The sequence below is a fragment of the Esox lucius genome, chromosome 15 (genome assembly GCF_011004845.1).
Source record: "Esox lucius isolate fEsoLuc1 chromosome 15, fEsoLuc1.pri, whole genome shotgun sequence".
In the NCBI taxonomy this organism is placed as follows: Eukaryota; Metazoa; Chordata; class Actinopteri; order Esociformes; family Esocidae; genus Esox; species Esox lucius.
In genome coordinates this window covers 13730705-13750719 of record NC_047583.1, presented here as the reverse complement: position 1 = coordinate 13750719, position 20015 = coordinate 13730705, and the positions used below count along the sequence as shown (strand labels likewise).

General features: G+C 41.5%; 2 protein-coding genes across 8 annotated transcripts in view; one reads left to right on the top strand and one right to left on the bottom strand.

Annotated features, from left to right (window-relative positions):
• The window catches only part of fsip1 (fibrous sheath interacting protein 1), a 51282-nt gene extending 41783 nt beyond the window's left edge, over positions 1–9499 (top strand). For all 7 annotated transcript variants that reach the window (XM_010878991.4, XM_010878992.4, XM_013137493.4 and 4 more), the window contains one exon: positions 6228–9499. In XM_010878991.4, the coding sequence (XP_010877293.2) occupies positions 6228–6470 (243 nt within the window). In that variant the 3' untranslated portion in view covers positions 6471–9499. The remainder of the gene's footprint in view (positions 1–6227) is intronic.
• Positions 9500–9764: 265 nt separating this feature from the next.
• LOC105015675 (thrombospondin-1-like) lies at positions 9765–18858 on the bottom strand. The gene is made up of 22 exons (XM_010878989.4): positions 18698–18858; positions 18480–18560; positions 17798–18357; positions 17456–17531; positions 17276–17368; positions 17058–17167; positions 16631–16756; positions 15949–16045; positions 15510–15683; positions 15227–15403; positions 14920–15093; positions 14541–14821; positions 14209–14427; positions 13997–14104; positions 13499–13658; positions 13270–13388; positions 12604–12838; positions 12197–12424; positions 11807–12078; positions 11599–11696; positions 11345–11484; positions 9765–11246 (listed from the first exon to the last, which is right to left on the bottom strand). The coding sequence occupies exons 2-22, from the start codon at positions 18541–18543 to the stop codon at positions 11239–11241; spliced, it is 3519 nt and encodes a 1172-aa protein (XP_010877291.1). The 5' UTR covers positions 18544–18560; positions 18698–18858; the 3' UTR covers positions 9765–11238.
• Between the last annotated feature and the right edge of the window lie 1157 nt (positions 18859–20015).

Here is a 20015-nt window from a genome sequence, read left to right as displayed (position 1 = left end):
AGAGCTAGTGCTCTGAGTTTGGTGAGAATAATAGGGTTGAATGTTGTAATCTATGTAGTCAGTAAACCGAACTCTCGCATTGTTATTCAGTCTTCAGCAGGTGTGTTGTGGTTCTCTCTATACTTTTATCCAGTCATAGCAAATATAGGGAATAATGTCATCTACTCTGTCACCTCAGTTGGTTCCTAGACATGTCTCATTTGTTAGGGCCATCTATTTTTGGCCCTTTGATGATTATCTCCCCACTGTTTCTCAGTAACCGACACGATACAATTATGGCAGTGTTTTTTTAACAAGCTCACACACCCTAATTATGCTAGCGGTAGCTAAAATTAGATGGATTTTGTAATGAATCATGAATTGCAGATTGTTTTGGCCCATTTACTACTTTCAGGGTGAGGAATAATCTAACATCAACTTAAAAATAGTGAAATTGTCCTTTAAGCTTTGTCTGCAGCAAGTCAAGCAGTTTTCAGCTGCCAAATTCTCCCACACCCTCTTTTGGGCCTGTCCCATTTTCAACGGTATGAGTTAGTTTAATCCCCGAATTGACAGTAAGACTGGGTGGATCCAACAGTAATAAACTTAGTAATAAAGGCAGTAGCCATTTTCAAAAATTTTATGATTCAAAAGCCATGTTTTCACATACACTTAAATACTTTGGTCCAAAAAACTTTGGCAGTACAGATTTCAATTGTTAATTTGAAAAGAAACACGTGGGATGTGTTTGATGTGGGCAGGTGGAGGTATGAGAGACGGGACGCGTTCTACTACAGGCTATCTTTGAAACATGACTCCCAGGGCTCTGATTTAACCAACGTAATGAAGGATAAACCTTATGGCAGGCAGTATCACTACAGGTTCATGGGCGTCTCCAGGATGTCATTGCAAATGGGGACTGGTTGTTAATCAGCTTACCTGGTAAAATGTATGTGAAATAAAAATATATAAAGCATTCAGAATATATTACACCTAAGAATGACGGGGGCAGAGCCATGAACTCTCACTCACCAATCAGAAAATGTGATTGCTCCAAGTTGAGTGTTTGCAGTTGAGTGTCTTGCAATGAACTACAGTTAAAATGTTAGCCTGTTTGTTGAGATGTAAAACCAATCCCATCATTTTTAAATGTGTCAACTTGAACAGTTAGGCAGTTCAAATTGTTTGAAGTAATTTCATTGCCTCAGTTCGAAAATTATGCATTTGGCCTGATATATGGGCTAGGGCTACTCTAAAATATGTAATGAATGAGCATGAACAGGCCAAACTTTGTCAATTAGCAATATAACATTTGTTATTGATGAGGCTCTTGATGAGGCTCTTAGCAAAAAAGTTGCTTTTTAGAACCTAAAAGGTTTTTCAGCTGTCCTCATAAGAGAACCCTTTGAAGAACTCTTTGATTCCAGTAAGAAGCCTTTTTGGTACAATACAGAACACTTTCCATAGAGGATTCTACATGGAACCAAAAATGGTTGTCCTTAGTTCCATAAAGTGTTCTCCTATCAGACATCTGAAGTACCCTTTTTTCTACACTTTCTACAGGAGGATTTGTCAGAATACACTTATATGAAGCCTTTGCTCCCTGTGAGAATAAATATTAAAATAAATAGCAAACAGTATTAAATACAGACTATGGAGGGTTTTACGCACACCCAAACAGTGGGTAGACATGGACCCAACAGACTTGTGACAACAAAGTGACTCACCATTACTGCTCCCAAATCATTTTTAACCATCTTTCAGATACTTCTTCAGAAGTTGCATTGAATGTGCACCTACACAGTCTGTTTTTTAAACAACAAACACAATAAAGATGTAAAGACATCAACAAATTGCCTAGAAAAATTGCTGTTGAACTAGTCTCTATTAAGTAGGCCTTGGTTAAAGTTAGTCTATGGAGCATTTTGAACGTATAAAACGGAAAACATATGCTTTTGGTTCACTGGTATTTACAGGGTGTTTAATGGTGGTATTGACACGTGGCCTACATCATGGTGGGGTTTTTGCATTTGTTAATGTCTCAAATAATGTACGCCTACATACAATGCATAGCTACAAATGTAAGTGTTTTTCCATCAATATTTAGTAGTGAATACAATTACAATCATGTGCCAAACCCTTTATTGACAGTCCAGACCAGGCAGCTTGGAAATTTAATTGGAGAGGACAAAACAACAGCCTTCATTGAGAGGAATGAATGCTTTGGTTGGGCTTGAATGAAATACAAATCAATTAGATTATTTTTAGTTTTTTATGTTACTTAGGTTTCAAAAGCATGTTACTGTTCCATATAAATGGGCAATGAATGCTAAACCCCCGTTAACCCTAGCTTTTTGTTAGTCTTAAATTAATACATTGGATAACGTTTTTAATGACACACTTAAAATATTTTCCACCTGAGTCCAAGCGAACTCTCAGGTCAACTACTAATCCTTGCGAAACAGTTTGAAAATAACAGAGCACTGGCTTTAACAGGTCAAAATTCCCATTGAATGTGCGTTTGACACCAGCGCTGCCTTTAACGCCAGCTGAGAATAGAACCTTCTGCCTATTCCAAGTGTGTGGTAGGATGACTCCTCTGTCAGAAATCTTTTATGCTCTTGCTTAGTATTCCGGTGGTGTAGTACATGGGCTCTTTGTCCTGCCAACCTGGTGGTTTCATAACAGTTTTTCACATAAGAGCATTCAAGCTGTCCAGGAAGGCCTGTCTGCCTGTGTCTGTGGGGAGTAGAGGAGATCACAGGAATGTGGGCCGGTCAGATGGCTTCGATAAAGACTGGTACTGCATCATACTGCAGTGCTCCGCACTCCAGAGGATTGTCCTGGAATCCCTCTGATTCTGAATGGGTTGGTTTGGGGCTTTGGCCAAGTGGCCACTGCCTGCCACTGGGTGAGACGTCTAATGAAAGATGTTATGGAGCATTGCCATCTAACAGGAATAAAACATTTTCCCCCAAAATACTCTCCAGAACTTGAATAAGGCTTACTCACCCTTGAATTCAGCCAAAACACACTCCACTGCAGCTCTTCTGTGCTTCTGGCGATTTTGTAAACTACAAAACTGATCTGACTCAGACCAAATTACATCTATAATAACACTTGACTTGTCATTAATGAGCAACCCAGTACTCATGAAGACCGGAGGGCTCCTTTTTGGATCTTATCTGTTGGACTGTTGTGGTTACAGCAGACAAGACTCTTTCCACAGGCTGGACTCACCAGTTAACTACAGGCATGGGTCTCTCCTGGTGCCATAGACTAGCAGTACATTAGCAGATAAATAATGGAACAGTGCATTTTCCAAAAGTTTTGAATTTCCCCACAAATGCCAATTGTAGCATATTATTTTCCCAGATCCTCATTACGAAGGACACTGAATAGAATTCCTGCCTTTATTAGAGTGGCCCCATGTTACTTTAGAAAAAAGCTGAGTTATGTGACTAAAGCCTGTAACTTGAGCGGTCCACTTAAAGGTAAGTTAATCTTGAACTCAGTGTATACAGGAGTGAGCCCACATAGAGAGGTATGGGTCCTGAGCCAGGTTGGGCTGGGATTGGTGAGGATGGGGGTGGGGGTGGGGGCAATATTCAGTCAGCTGACATTTTTGTTTGTTGTTTGAAGAACTTGAACGCATGGAAGAATTTGACTTACCCTGGAGGGCAGATGACACCCTGATATTAGAGTAAGACTGCTATACAACACCACTGAAGTACACTCGGATGACAGTGTGTCAACCATTTTGTAGGGAAGACTTTTCTCTGTTTAAAGGGTGAGAAAGAGTTACAGATGAATGGTATTTCACTATGACTTTCCGATGACCGAGAAAGAGATTCTATGACACCCATGTCGTTATTAGATACATTACCTCTAGGGGCTCCTCATACCCCATTCCAATTTCTCTAATATACAAAATAGCACTTTCTAAGTTTACTCTACGTGTGTAGTGTAGGGCGTCTGATCAGCTGACGTTTTATACCTTTCTATATGTCTTTGACGGCATGAAATGAACTGCGTGGGTCTGTCTGGCATATGGTGCAGGCTGGGTGGGGAAATGATCTGTCTGGGCCAGCCTCATTAAGATGCTGGAACCAGCTCCAGACATATGGCTTTCTTGGATGGGTCTATCCGACATGCCTGAGTCTCCTTTAGACCCCCACATCTTCTCGAAAATATAACTGATACTCTCAAAAATGACAATCAGCTCCATGCCGAAGGATTTGCGTTTCTCGTAGTTGATCGATCTACGCTGAGGCTCAGTCTTGACAAAGAGTGCAACTTGCTCGACCTTATATTTTTTACTGTTTGATCACAAAGCTATAATTCAAGCTTTGTCTTCACTGGGCCATAGAGAGCGTCAGAAAACATGTAGAATTGCATCTTGCGCCTCTGCCCTATATTTCACATGTCTGTGATGAGGTTGTCTCGCTGTGAGGAAGCCAACCGCAACAGGTCCACGGCTGTACACGTCCGGACTGATTGGGATCATTTCAAAAAGCTTTGCTCTGCATTGCGAGTGCCCAACCAGGCTCGACAGCCTCGTTCCCAAATCAGCGATAACCCTGTGAAAGTGTGCAGTTCCAAAACACGCCATCTCTTTCAAACAAGTCACTCTTAATTTGCTTTGGATAGGTTTCCTTAAGTTTCCTGTCAACGCAGCACTTTCTCTTGTTTGCTGGAATGTGGTATCTGGGATGCTGGACGGGATCCCAGAAGCCCTGGCTGCAACGCGGGTCTTAACGAGTGGGGGCTGTGGCAAGCAGACTGGGCAGAGACGGACTGGGAAACACACATCAGTCACCCGGACTAGCCCCCCCGGCACAACCCGTAGGGGGCATTTAGGGTCAGCCGCTCTGTGGAATTGGAGCCCTTTTTTCATGGCCGTTTGAGCTACTCTTCCTCCAGAGGGGAAGCTTGAGTCTGGTTCCCATGTCCAATGGGGATGGAATTGGTTAGCTTAGAGCTAGAGATGCCCATTACTAGAGGCTGATCACGGGTTCATATTTTATTGCTTCATACATGAGCATTTAAAACACTGACATGCCTGTAATTGAATGATAGTGATGTGTTTTAATGGCAGTGGTTTCAAGTTGGTGGAATGACTCATTTCAAGTCCAGGCTGTCGTACACATGTATTTATAGTCACTGCCGTTCCCTTGGGGCCTTTATTTTTAAGTGTTTGAACCAAACAGACCAGTCAGTTCATTATAGTGCAGACAAGTTGATTAAGGTTGTAGTTCTAATGTTTTATTACTGGTTTATTTTGTTAGCATATATTCAGAATAACATCAAGAGGCCGTAAGCGAAGGACCATGCCTCATGCATCCTTTTCCGTCAAACCATAACCCCACTTGGCCAAGAAGGGGTTACAGTTAAGTCCACAGGCAAGAGACAGAGCAGGTAAGTGATAAATAGACTAGGAAGGCAGATGAGAGGAATTCGTATTACTTCTGTCACCCACCAGGAGGTTGTGGTTGACATACACACAGGCTTTGTACTTTACTAGGAAGAACCTATTGGAAGTCAGAAAAAGGCCCTGTCAACTGATGGAGAATGTTAGGAAAGTGTATACTAAAAGACTGGTGGTTTTGTTTCACCAATTCTTATATCATAAAATTAAGTTTGCTAAAGGTTCTTTTAGTGAAAGTTTCTTTGAATTCTTGTAGTATACTTGTAGTATTTAAACTTTTAAAAAGAATACTATTCTACTTTTTAACCTTAAGAACAAGAGGTTTGATACTACAGTTGATCCCAAATAATTTGTTCTACAGTGTCATTCAAATGAAAAGAAATTGACATTTCATTGTCATCCGTCTCACCCATTTCTGAGGACTGGCTTTCTCCTTGAACTCTGTGCATTCCTAAAAGGCTCTGTGAAGTCTGACTTATCTGTAGAAAAACAACCGTCTGTCCAGCTGGAAGAATTCTAAGCAAATGGAAACGTTTTAGCCAGATTGTCCCAACCATTTTGTGGAATTCAGTCTGACCAAGCACCGTGGACTTCTGTGGCAAGTCATTTAATCATCTTAAAATACCATAACTATCGATGGTAGGCATTTTCATTAGAACTCATCAGAGAGCAAGTCACCAGACCCCTGTAAAATGGATGCAGTAGGAACACTTCTGGGAAGGCTCAGTAGACGTCCTCAGTGTTTATTTCCTTTCCCGTGGTTTGTCCCTCCGCCTCTGTCCCTGTCCGTTTATCTCTCCCTCGCCCTCTTTCTTTCCAGTGTGACACACCCAAACTATTAGAGGAGCAGCTGAGGACTCTGCTGGTGGAGTGTGAGATATCCCAGAGCTGGTGCCACGGCCTGGGGACTGGGGACACATCACCCAGGGATAACTTGGATACAGGAAGCCTGCCATCCAGCACTCCCCCTCTCTCTGACTCTGTCCTGTCAGAACTGCTTAAAGATGCATACACCACCAGTTTTAGTTTGCTGGACAAAGGGACCACTATGTATTCATCTTAGTGTTTACATACATGTTTGCTGTGACTAATATACAATTTTCTATGGTTTTGATTGTATAGCAATGTAGTTAATAACCAAACCCTTCTACATCAACAGACAGACGGTGACTGTATGGATAACTGAGTCTTGTAAAACTGTCGAATGTATGATCAAACAAATCTAGATAAATAACCTAGACAGGTTTCTGTAGGCTTTATACAATGTCATTGTTCAAAGTATTTTATGTGATGAAAAATTGAAGTGTTTTAAACACTACAGTAACAGCTTTTTGCTTTTCAGTAGCTTTTTTGTTGTTGTTGTTGCAGCTTTACAATGGAGGATCCCTTAGGTCTGTATACTCCACTTAAGTGTTTCCATTCATTTTCACTTTCCAAATGAGCAGTGGTAACAGTAGGAGAGCGCATTGTATTAACCCTGTTAATTTTGATGCGAGCAGACTGTTTATGGTCTCATTAAATTTAACAACATGTTTATTCGACTGCTATATATAGTAAATACATTTAGCTGTGAGCTGTGGTATTGTGGGCCTGATGGGCAGACCCTGTTGGATACCTGTTGTACTAATGAGTGGACAGACAGACAAGACATTGTTGCTGCAGGGGAAAATGGAACCCATTACATCTGTCACTCCTAACGGGGACGCCATTCCATACATTCCTGTCTCGATAGGTAGGTCCTCAGTGGAATAACTAGGCCAGAGGGTGATTGTCTCATCCACTAGACAGTTCCACTCCTTTTCAGTAGAACTCTACCCAGTTCAAGATTATAAAAGGACGGGTTCGGCTTAGAAAGTAATAGTTTTTTGGGTAAATGAGATGTTTCTCACTGGTATATATTTATGTGGATTGTTCTTTACCGGAGTGCCCCATAAGCAAAGGTTATTGTTTCCCCTCAACTAAACTGATTATACTAGTTAAAATTAATTGGATTTACATGGAGCCTTTTTACCAACTGATTTTCTCAAACTTCTTTACATAGGAAACGTATCTCATCCACCACTAATGTGTTGCGCCCATCTGGTTGATGAAGGGCAACTTATTTCTTGCAGAACTCTTATCACACATCAGCTATGAGGTGGGGAGTTGAGGAGTTCTATATGAATTAGAAAACACTGGTTGACACATCAGCTATGAGGTTGGGAGGTGAGGAGTTCTATATGAATTAGAAAACACTGGTTGACACATCAGCTATGAGGTTGGGAGGTGAGGAGTTCTATATGAATTAGAAAACACTGGTTGACACATCAGCTATGAGGTTGGGAGGTGAGGAGTTCTATATGAATTAGAAAACACTGGTTGACACAGTTGTCACTTACTCAGATCACTAAATCTATGCCGCAGGAATTACTGTATTTCACATTCTAGTCAATATAAAACACCTTAAGCAAGTGATGTTTCAAAGTCATCCTGAATTGATGCCATCAGTGAAGCCTGCTGTACCTCCTAAAACCTGCCCCATGATGTCACTAACAGCAGTTTAACCCAAATTCACTTAATCAGTTTACCTACTGAATATAAGGGGTCACAGCAATTAATGACATAATAATATGGTTCAAACAGAGTAATTTAAGAAGCCAATGATGTTCTCTGCGTATGGTACGCTAACAATCCTTCCATAAGAATATGTTGAATACTGAGGTAAAGATCCCTAGCTGACTACCCATCTAGATTTGGAATGCACATTTAAGTGTTACCTTAGACCAGGGGTATTCATCTCTTTCCCTATGAGGGTATTCTGGTTTTTATTGTTCTACCTCATCATTTATTGCCCCCACATGGTGTCCTAGGTCTAAATAAGCCCCTAAATAGGGATTTGCAGTGGAGTGGAACTGACTTTGAGGGACACAGTTGAATACCCCTGCCTTAGACTATTAGAGGTGGCCCCTGAAAAAGAAATAGCACCATAATTCCATGTGCAGAAAATATACAAGCTTGGTGTTTCTTACCATTTCTACAGAAACCCAAAAGCAAATGCTGTGATTCTAAGCTGTTTAAGGCCTCATTCAGAGGGCAGTTTCAAGAAAACTAGAAAACTTGCTATCTGGATTGAATTGTGTATTTGTAATAGCCTTGAGTTTTTCTCGGTTGCATTGTGTATTTGTAATAACCTTGAGTTTTTCTGGGTTGCATTGTGTATTTGTAATAGCCTTGAGTTTTTCTGGGTTGCATTGTGTATTTGTAATAGCCTTGGGTTTTTTTCCATAACCCAATCAATTAGAAAGCTTTGGTACTGAATTCTTTATGTTTCTTAGACATGGGATCATGATTTAAAGATGGAAGGGAGATTGTTGTCTAAAAGTCCTATTAAAATGTGGATAATGTTCTAAAACTGGGCCTATGTTCATCTTAAATAATCATGTTGACTCAATTCTGCAAGTAACTTAATGTAGCAGGCATCTGAAAAGGGATACCCCACATACCGTTCTTGACGAGGAGAATTAAAAATAAATTGAGGGAGGTTCTATTCTGTCTTCAAGCCACCCAGTAAATGTGGAGGCCAAGTTAAAACTGAGTTTGGCGTTTTTAACGTCCAAAAGTGGTAGCTGAGTCACAGGCTCTCTCTTTCCATTGCCCCTGAAAAAAACCTATAGGTTCCATCCAAGTTTATGGAAAGTACACTCTTTCCCTGTAATAGAGCACATATGTTTTAGGATTCGGAAAAAACATTCACTTTCCCCTTACACATGTCTACAACATTGTTGTATTTCCATTCGTTGAATTGTTAAGCAAATATTTGTGGTAAACTATTAAACTATTAATTTCTATTCCTTTGAAATAATGGTTCGCCAGATTGTTTTAACCTATATCGTGTTTGTAAACTAAATATGTATGGAGAAAAAGTATGTGAACCCTATAGATATTAAAGCAGAGAAATCATGCTTAAGCATGAAAAGAACACTCAAACAGCCATTGTATATTTTTTCCTGATGGATTTATTGCTGGGTTGACATTACAAAGTAACTGGTAGTAACTGGAGTATAAACTGACTTTGTGGTACTGGTTATGTTTATAGACAAGCATCGCTAATAGTAAATAAAAAGAAAATATATATATACATATCCAAAGACATACTTATGTCAGTGTGAAAATAAGTTTATACAAACAGAAACACAGGTCACGTTTCTTTGATAAATTATTTAAATAGCATATATCTACACATGAAATAACCTCTTAACATATAACAGACAGTCAAACTTAACAATAATTTATCCATTACAAATGCACAAGACATATTTATATATATATATATATATATATATATATATATATATATATATATATATATATAAAGCACAACATATTTCAGAAACCTTTTTTTATCAATTACTTTCCTGTTGGGGAATTATTTGCTAAAAAAATATCTTATATACAGCATAAAAAAGATTGTACTACAGTGACACTAAAATGAAGCCAACCAATTATACTCTGCTGATAAAAAGTTACTCTCATGTTTCTTTTTTTTATAAAAAAAAATAATGAGGTAATATTTGTACATTAAGGTTTTCCTTTGTTTCCCCCATCAGAAAGGTACACACATTTTCAAACAAACAAGTCAGACGTACTGTGCAGAAGAACAATGTGATTTGAATGACACCTCATTTGTATATTTCAGAAGGTTGGCGTGACATATAATACTGTACCATGCTATGAGAGGACTTATGGAGACATTTAACCCAGTTCCAAGATTCCAGTTATTTGGAGAGGGTTTTTGTGACGTGAGACACAGAGATGACTTATAAGAGGTATCCCAACTGATCATGTGTCAATACTTTTAAACTAGTAACAAACAAAATAAATAATAATTTATGTACAACCTTAGTAAAAATAGTCCTCTCAAGGCAGGTTAGACTGGCCCGTGTGTTTTACCCCCCTCATCATTAATCTTTGGGCTAAGGAAACCCCATGTCTTCCTGAAATTCTGGCAAAATAGAAGTTGTGTTGTTTCCTAGTAGTCTATATTGGATTTGGGTTCTAGTTCTGTGCTTCTTTCATGCATCATCTAATGTTTTTTTCCTGAGAAATCACTTGGCAAGCTTGATCGAACCCTGAGGACCTAGTTCATACTGACATGAACTGCAAGGGTTTACTACAAGCCGCGTAGTTAGTGAATATAAAACAATTTAGACTCAGGGGAAATAGGTATCTAGAATTTCAAATGGTGAATGACATGAGTACAATTGGCTTAGGTGTCTATTACAAAGCTCTTTGGTAACATACACACAGACAAACATTCACTTTCATTGATAGTAACAGTCAATCCATACTGTCCACAGTCCCTCAACAATTCCTTCAAGGGGCATTTCTGGCCCATCTGGAGAAAATCTCCTACTGCTTTCTTCATTTGGAAATAAGTCAAGTCCTTTTGAATCCACAGCAGATCTGAAGTAATGTCAGAAAATAAAGAAAAACTTGTCCATTTGGACCTCCATCCACAGAGGGATTTCAACTAGTTCAGAAGTGCATAGAAATATGTCTGCCTCTCTCCCATGCAGAGTACCGCAAGAGAAAACAACCTTCAGAGATTGAGAGAGACTGATTGCTTCACGTAGCAAAGTTATGCTAAACCTGCTCATGGTGCAGGGGTCATCATAGGGCAGTCAATTGGCCTATGTCCTGAGGTCAGTTGGCCTCAATGCCACACACTTGCTCGCTATTCCACCAATGTGCGTCATAAGAGAAAGATTAATAAAGATATGTTCCCAGGTCATACGTTACATTTATATTTGAGCAGGTAGATACATTCTTCATAGAGCTTCTCTATGGTCCGATTAAGAATCTGGAGGAAAGAGAGGACCAAAAAAATTGTTAAAGCGCTGTAAAATAGACTCAGAATGCTTGTGTTTTTGTTTTTCTGCTTTCCTGAAAGTTTCTTACCTCTGCATTCATATTTGAGGTCTGAGAAGTATGTCATCTCCTGAGAGAAGACATACATGCCTAGTCTTCCACCAGCATATGTCTTGTCGTAGATATTGCCAGAATCTGCCATGATTCTCTTGCCTTCATACATCACAACTCTGACAACGGGAAAGATGACATGCGACAATTAGTACATTAAAGCTGGAATTTGCATTGCTGTTTGGCTTCAGTAAAGGCAGAGGGCGATCAAAGCTAAAATATTCTGAGCTCACCTAATTAGTCCAGATTTGGGCCTGTGGATTAGGTGCCATCTGTAAGCAGTGTAGTCTTTCCAGCCAATGTTCTTAGGGTCGTGCCAGAGAGTACGCACCTAAAAGGAGGAATCACAAAAAGACTTAAGGAGTGTGTACAACCCAATGGTTGTTTTCTCTCTCACATCTCTTGGCCTGGGCTCTTAATATGGACTGTAAGTCCTATTACCTGTCCAGCAGTGTCACCGGTGTGCCAAAGGGCATTTCTCAGATGCTCCCCAGGTCCTGTGGTGGAGTTGACAACTTTAATGGACACTCCAGAATAGCCCTGAGCTCTGGTTGGGGTGTGAGACCAGTAGGTCTGTGTGATCTGCTTCCACATCACCACATAGAACCTGGAGCTGGACTGGTAGCCAAACACAAAGCCAGCATAGTCATCGTCTCTGTCCGTGTTAATGAAAAATGTTCCGCTGAAGTCCACTGCGTTGAACTCATCGAACCCTATAAACAATGAAGAGAGATGATTAGGACATTTACCAATGAATAGATGATCTACAAATGGCTGTTTTCTAGTTGTTCTCCATAGTCCCAAATCTGTTCTATAAGTTACAGTACATACCGACAGCTATGCCAGGGTCACAGTTTACAGTCTGCACCAGTTCTTTGCCCTGGTGGCGAACCACCCAGTTAGGATCAATCTGAGAGGTGCCCTTGGGGTCCAGTGGTACCATCTGGAACCTGCGGAAGTCTGTCTCGCTGATTGCAAAGTTTTCAGGGCACACATCGTAGATATCGAGTATGTTGTCTTGATCAAAGTCATCTTTGCAGACATCTCCACGACCATCGCCTGAGAGGATGCAGGGAAATGAAAAACACTCAGAAATGTCTGCATTGGGACAACAGGCAGACCTCAACAAGGCTGCCTCTGTGACTCAGGGAATGGTTGCACCGAGTACTTTCTAGATGAACAACAGATCAGTTCAATGGCGCCACTGTTTCACAGAGGTCCTGGAGAGTGATATTCACCGTCAGAGTCCAGCTGGTCAGGGTTAAAGGCCAGCCGGCAGTTGTCCTTCTCATCGGGGATGCCGTCGTTGTCGTCATCGTGGTCGCAGGCGTCTCCCTTGCCGTCCTTGTCGTGATCGACCTGGTTGGCGTTGGAGATGTAAGGACAGTTGTCCAAGTTGTTCTGATGACCATCATCATCAATGTCCTGGTTGTTGTCACACTTGTCTCCCACACGATCTGAGTCAGAGTCAATCTGGAGGACAACACAATGGATTCAGTCTTTACCAAGGCACATTATTAGAAAGGATCCTGGCACTACTTCAATACACTCAGACATACTTCATGTACTTAGCAACTCTCAATATGAGAGGTGCTGTTCTATCCCTCGTCCTTAAATGTAGCCCTTTGTCTTCAGGTATGCTAGCAATGTTTCTTCAAATAGGTTTCCTGTGTCCTTGCAACTTGGCAAGACCACACACATTCATACCTTTTTGGAATGAGTACCGGGAATGGGGAGAAATGCATTCATTCTTCTCCCAGCTTTCATATTCCCGTTTTTCATTAAAACTGAGTACAGGTGCAATATTTGGCTTGTCCTAAGAGGCTATGAATTCTGCTTCCTTATTTCCTAAGCTGGAGTTTTTTACGGTATTTGGTTCAAGATAAAAGCTGCCATTCCAGTACCTGGTCTGGGTTGTGCTCCAGAGGGCAGTTGTCGCAGTGGTCTCCAACTCCATCACTGTCACTGTCTCTCTGGTCCACATTGTATACGTATGGACAGTTGTCCTTCTCATTTAGAATGCCTGCAATGTGAACACGGACGTACATCAGCCAATGACACCTTTTCAATATGCTGATAATGACTGACGGCCCTGTGAGATGAACGTTCTGATGGTGAATGATGATCTCTTACCATCCCCGTCGATATCAATAGCACAGGCATCGCCCTCTCCGTTACTGTCCGTGTCGACTTGGTCAGGGTTGCTCTCATGCACACAGTTATCACAGCCATCGCCAATGTCATCTCTGTCCACATCGTACTGTGCTGGGTTGTAGACCATAGGGCAGTTGTCCTGTTTATTTTTTAAAGAACATTATTAGTACATTGAACACTGGTCAAGGGAAATTCTCTTGGTGTAGTGGTGGCTGGTGAGTAAGAGATTGTGCCTCTGTGCTCTTTGCTCATCTCCATGACCTATTTCTGCACCCTATGAATTATGGGCATAAAGCCATGCCATTTTCCCTGACTTTTGGCCAAACACCCAAAATGTAATTATATTGTTCATATGCTACAGGCTTTCACCCTGACTCCTTTACTTTCTCTAGCCCAGAAGAAAAGGGCCTACTGATTGCTACCTTTGGTTTCTCTGTGGATGACCGTCCTGAGAGAGAGGATGTTTTGATGTCTTACCCTATCATCAGGGATCCCATCGTTGTCATCATCGGGATCGCAAGCATCACCAAGTCCGTCTTTGTCGTGGTCTTCCTGTCCAGAGTTGGGAAGGCTTGGACAGTTGTCCTGCGAAAAAACAAAAGGGTTGGTTAGAAGGCCACAACCATAATAACACACTGAAGAAACTAGGAATAGACTGTGTGCAGTGCTGGGGGTGTGATCCATCCTACCTTCTTGCAGTGGTAGGTGGCGTTCTCCACGCAAAGAAGGTTTTTGTTGGGCCATCCATCCAGGTCTGTGTCATCTCCACAGATGTGGCCGTTGCCGGCGTAACCAGGTTTGCACTCACATCGGAACATGGTGTCGCTATATTGACCCAGGTAGATGCAGTTAGCGTTCTTGTTGCAGTCATGGCTGCCGTCCAGGCAGGGGTTACGTGGTGTGCACACCTAGTGGGAAGGCAGAGATAACTGTGATTAAGACGTGCTGCGGACCGCTCAGTACCAGAAACAGAAATCCACGCACTTGTGTATTTTCTGCCTGTAGTCAGAGCTTGTCTCACCTGTTTCTTGGCTGTGGCTTGCTCCACTCCTCTTCCGAAAGGCTGTGGGCCTGAGTAGCGAGATGGGCAGGGAAGGCAGTTGTAGCCTGGCTTAGTGTTCTCACAGCGATGCTCTCCGTTGAGAGAAAAGCATGCATCAGGGACCTCATTGCACTCGTCAATGTCCATGCAGTTGATGCCATCTCCGGTGTAGCCCACTGGGCAAGCGCCACACTTCCAGGAACCATCGTCAAAGCTGGTGCACTTAGAGCCGGCAAAGCAGGGGTTTGACAGACAGCCGTCTGTAGACAGAAGCATATTGATTTTAAAACGCTGAACAATTAGTGATTTGTACGCTGTGAGGTGAAAAGCTAAAATGATCTATTGGGAGAATACTCACCAATAGGGCAGTCCTGTTTGGCGCACAGTTGAGATGCTTTGTCGTCACCCTGGCATTCTTTCCCTCCATATTTGGGGGTGGGGTTGTTACAAAGACGCTGGCGGGTCTGGAGTCCACCTCCACAGGTAACAGAGCAGGCATCCCACAGAGACCAGGGCCCCCAGCCACCAGGAACTGAAGTTGAGATAGAGAGAAAAGTTACACCTCAAGATGATAGATAGATTTATGGATGTATAGACAAATAGGCAAACAGACAAAAAGACAGAGGGACGCAGAGACTGATGGATGAAAGTGATTTCTAACGTACTTGGACAAGGGGATTTCTTGCAGACCTCGGTCTCTCTACCCTGTCCTTGGCAGTCTCTCCCTCCCATCTGGGGAGTGGGGGAGTTGCAGAGTCGGATGCGAGTGATGACACCCTCACCACAGGTTACAGAGCAGGAGGACCAGGGAGACCAGTGGCTCCATCCACCATTCTGCTTGACTGTAGAGGAAAGAGACATCATTATTAGTTAATGTGCTATAAAAGGACACATGAGAGGGATGTTACTGATAGAGAATAATGAAGAAAAATGAAAAAGTCCACTCACAGCGCTTGTCACATTCCAGAGGATAGCAGTCACGGGTCTGCACAGAGGTGCCCTCACAGTTACTGTTGATGCGGTCACAGGAGCGACCCCGCTGCTGGATGCCCCGCCCACATGACACAGAACAATGGGTCCATTCAGACCATGGGGACCAGCCATCCTCAACATGGCCAGTCACTAGGGGAGCAAGACAACCAGGGTTATTACCACAGCAGAGCTCAGCAAGAGAGGCAAAGGAAATAGCCTATTAGAACCAATTTATTCCAGGAGATCTGAGACCTGGCAATGTGCTCAGGGAATGTTAACAACTGAGAAATGTTAATGAATTGTCAAACAAAATATTTTGAAATACACCTGATAGGCAAGTTGTCAAAGAGGTTCAGCTACTAGCCCTCCACAAAAACATCACAATGATTGATTTCAGTAGCAGGAGAGTACTTACGGGGTCCACAACGTGGACAGCACTCTCCATCAGGCACAGTGGCATTGGCACAAGGCATCAGGGGGCAAGAGATTTTGCGACACACAGTAGCAGAGTTCTGTAGAGAGGATTGCTGGGATCAGTAAGGGGTTAGTCTGCAGTGCAGACTGCATGGCATCAGCAAGTACGGCCAGGGAGTCAGGATCATTAGCTACATTACACACAATCATTGGTTGCTTTGGCAGGACTAATTGCTATGTTTGGGAACATTGGGATGATCCCTGTCTGGGAAAGGGATGCCCATGCTGTGCTACTGCCCCAGGTCTGTGCACCTTTTCTGGGGTCAGAACAAGCAAGGTGCTGGAAGGAAGGACATTGGCTATAGGAAAGGGAGAACAGGGGTCTCTGCGAATCTCTTAATTAAAGTCACATTCTTGATACCTAGCCTAATAGATAACTGCAAGAAACTGTTTAGAGAGAGAGAAAGTGAGGGGTCAGAAACCCCCTGCTGCTTTAACTCTATTCTCTTTAACATCTCATTACTGGCAAGTGATGGCTAGCAGTCAGACACTTCCCTCCCCTGTATAAACATGAGAGCCCATTAACAGCTTGTTGCATTAAGGATTTAGGAGATATTGCCTGGTTTCACAAAGGCTGGAGTACTGGTCAACTGCATTCCAATAAACATGATGAAATGACCAACCTGGCAGGTGCACTCTGTGCAGCCATCCACGGTCCACTCGTCGTTGTTCTTGTGCATGATGCCATTGTGAAGACAAACACCACTGTGGACGTTCATCTGGTTCATGAGCAGTTGGCTCTCCTGTGTCTGCACAAATAAGAGGGGGAGAAAGCATGTGTCCAGAGAGAGGATGGAAACTTTCATAGCAAAGGTTCGTGTTGAAATGAATCACCAACCAACATAGTGATTGGCGGAATTTAACTGAAGCAAACAGAAATTAAATGACAGCCAGACATATTTGTGTAACTCATATGGGAGTGATCAGAGATCTGGCAGGGGCTGCCATTACAGGGACAAGTGGTTGTGGAGAGGTTTTAACTGGGAACAGATAGACCAGAGAGGGAGGAAGGAGGAAGAGAAGACGACCCAGCTGCTTTATTGATCTTACCACTCTGCTGAGCTCGTTCGACAGCTGCTTTACAACCACACCAAGCCCCTTGAGCTCCTTGAACATGCTGGCGATATCCTCACAGGAAAAGCCACAAACCTGCTGAATATCTGGAGAGGAGAAAGGCAACCAGTTCATCACCAGCATTCATCTTCACATTAAGTTGTACACAGGCCAGTAGGCGACAATGTCCTTGTCCCTGGAGAGTCCAGTCTCACCTTTAGTTTTATGGCCAGTGTACTCAGTCCTTATTGCCGGGCTGGACCCATTGACGGGGTTGTCCAGGGTAATGACATCAATCAAAGTTTCGGCTGGTGGTGGAGAACAATCATCAATTTCCATGAACGGTATAAAAACATCAACTTTATAATTATTATAACTTCATAATTCACACTTACAGCCGTGGCATCCCTTATTGCGCATGATCGCCTCCAAAGTGGTTCCGAAAACGAAGCGCACGTCCTGAAGAACTCCCTGAAGGCATACAGATTCCATTTAACAACTGTTTCATATCAACACATTAACATAATGTTGTATACATGTCCTTGGGAATCATAATATTATAGGTAAAATATGATTTTCCTAGCGCACAAGACTCAACGGTGTGCCTGTTAAAGTTGGCACGAGGAAAGGCCAACTCGGAAGTGTAATACTGTAATTTCAGGAGTGCAACGTTTATTTGTTATCAATAGCAAACTTATATGCAAAGTATTTGAACACGGGAATCATGTCATATTTACCATAAATCTATCTTTCACAGCTCCTTTCCCAATCCTTAGACGGGCGATGTTGGCAACCTCATGCGTCAGGACCTTTTGTATGGGCACATCCATTTCTTGTGTATTTATCTCTTCGCACCCATCGAATAGCTGGGCACGATCGTCCTGAATGAACAGCGTAATATTCTTCCAATGTCCGGTCGCCAGATTTGCATCTTCTATGGAAATTACCTTTTGCTCGTTCCCGGTAGAGTATACAACGTCCAGCGTTTGGTCCTTTCCATTTGAAATTATTTCGAATATCGGTCCCGATCCGTCACTCTTCTCTACAGTAAAAAGACTGCCCCTTGTTTTCTTGAACTGCTTGAAGTGTGCAATTAGCAGGAATCCCCTCTCAGCTTGAATTGAATCGATGAGGTTCCTGAAGGAGATATCGGGAACCTGGGGAATCAGGTCTGGGTTAAGGATCTTATAGGCTGGGCTGTGGGGTACAGCGCCTTTTACCAATGTAACTCCTTGATGCCTCTTGTTCGCTGGCAAATGCTCGAATAAGTCGTATACACCGTTGTCATATCCACTGTCTGTGAAGGGAGAAACTTAGTGAGTCTCTCTTAAAAAAACGAATTTCGCAGATAACTATTGCCATAAGAGATCCATAGTTCATTTAATTTAATAAGAATTTTTCAAGTTTCCAAAAACTCACCTGCCAGCCTTCTGCCCTCACAATTCCAAAGCACCAAAAGGAGAAAGACTCCCGTCAGCTTCATCTTAAAACTTCAGATACCTGTTTCAACCAGAAGGTAAAGAAACAGTTAGGCCTAACTTGTTTTTACAGCCCCAATATCAGAAATCCCGTTATAACTAAAGCTTATGTTATATGTTACGATAAAAAATCTAAGCATATTATTGGAATTTACCCACCTGAATAAAATAAATAAATCACAAATAGATAAGTTGAGAAAAGTCCTCAATGGTCCTGTCCAGTTATTTCCTTTGTTGAATGTTGTTAGAAATATAATGTTTGCTAAAAACCTTTTCTAGTTCGATGTGTCTTTATTCCGATACTGAGACTATTTTACTTACACTGTGGACATAAGTGCTATTTAAATCGTTTCAAGACATTCCTGAGACAACATCTCCCCCAATCACTGCGCAGAAGGAAAATGGGACGAACTTATCTTCTGACCTCACGACGCCGAGAGTAATATCCGAGATGTAGCCCTACACATAGGAAAAAAATGCATTCCAGAGCCAAATTGTCATCACCAGAGAAATATTTTATAGATTGACAGGAGCCAGGTTTCCTGTAAAAAGTACGTACTTTGTCAGATGTTTCCCTATTCGTTTTGATTGTCACTTTTTAATAATAACATTCTATGTAAAAAGGATATAAGAAATCAGAATTGACAATAAGAATAAACCATGTAGATATTCTTAAATTAAAATAAAAACCCGTGAATGACCTGTTAGCCTATTGAGGTAGTCATATATATATATATATATATATATATATATATATATATATGTGTATATATATATATATATATATATATATATATATATATATATATATATATGTGTATATATTTTTTTTACTGGGGGAGGGGGGGGATTAAGAGACCATTGCACCTTTTTCTTTCCTTTCCAAAAAAGTTGAAAAGGAAGGTTTTGAGTGAGGAGCAGAAGGGTTAAAATTAAAAGAACAGTGCAAATTGAACCTTCTGTTCCTTACTCAAAACGTTCCTTTATATGGAATAAGGTTACATGCTATGTATAGCCTACAAGTAGTGTACTGTATTTATTAAATGTGAAAATGTCATGCTTTTTACCAGTTCATCCACTGGGAGCCGTTGTGAGTTTACGTGTTTGAGCCAGACTTTCCACTATAACTTGAAGGCTGCTGAATTCCATTATACATAGAACTTTAGAAAACTCTTTTACCACTAGGTATTTTGGGACAATGTTCTATAATTAGTATTCTATTGTATTATTTAGTATTCAATAATTATTCTATTGTAAATATTATAGTATTCGATAATTATGATTTAATTCTGTTTACATGTCAGCTAAAACTCAAGTCATTCATTTTTATTATTCATATATTACTTTTGTACTAGCAATTAAAACTGTGTGAAATAATTTTCGCTCCCTTGGGTTCTTTCCCCAACAAACAGGTGAAAGGCATGGCCATGCAGTAGCCTGAGTAATGAGTAAGTCCTAAACTTTCTAAATCCCAATT

Bases quoted from the DNA above. Each gene is read 5' to 3' on its own strand.
- LOC105015675 (XM_010878989.4), bottom strand. From the start codon at position 18,543: ATGAAGCTGACGGGAGTCTTTCTCCTTTTGGTGCTTTGGAATTGTGAG. The intron at 15,404-15,509 runs GTGAGTGGACTT...TTTCCTCTACAG, and splicing joins TCTGGAATGTGACAAGCGCT to TCAAGCAGAATGGTGGATGG. The intron at 15,094-15,226 runs GTACGTTAGAAA...TCTCAACTTCAG, and splicing joins CAAGAAATCCCCTTGTCCAA to TTCCTGGTGGCTGGGGGCCC.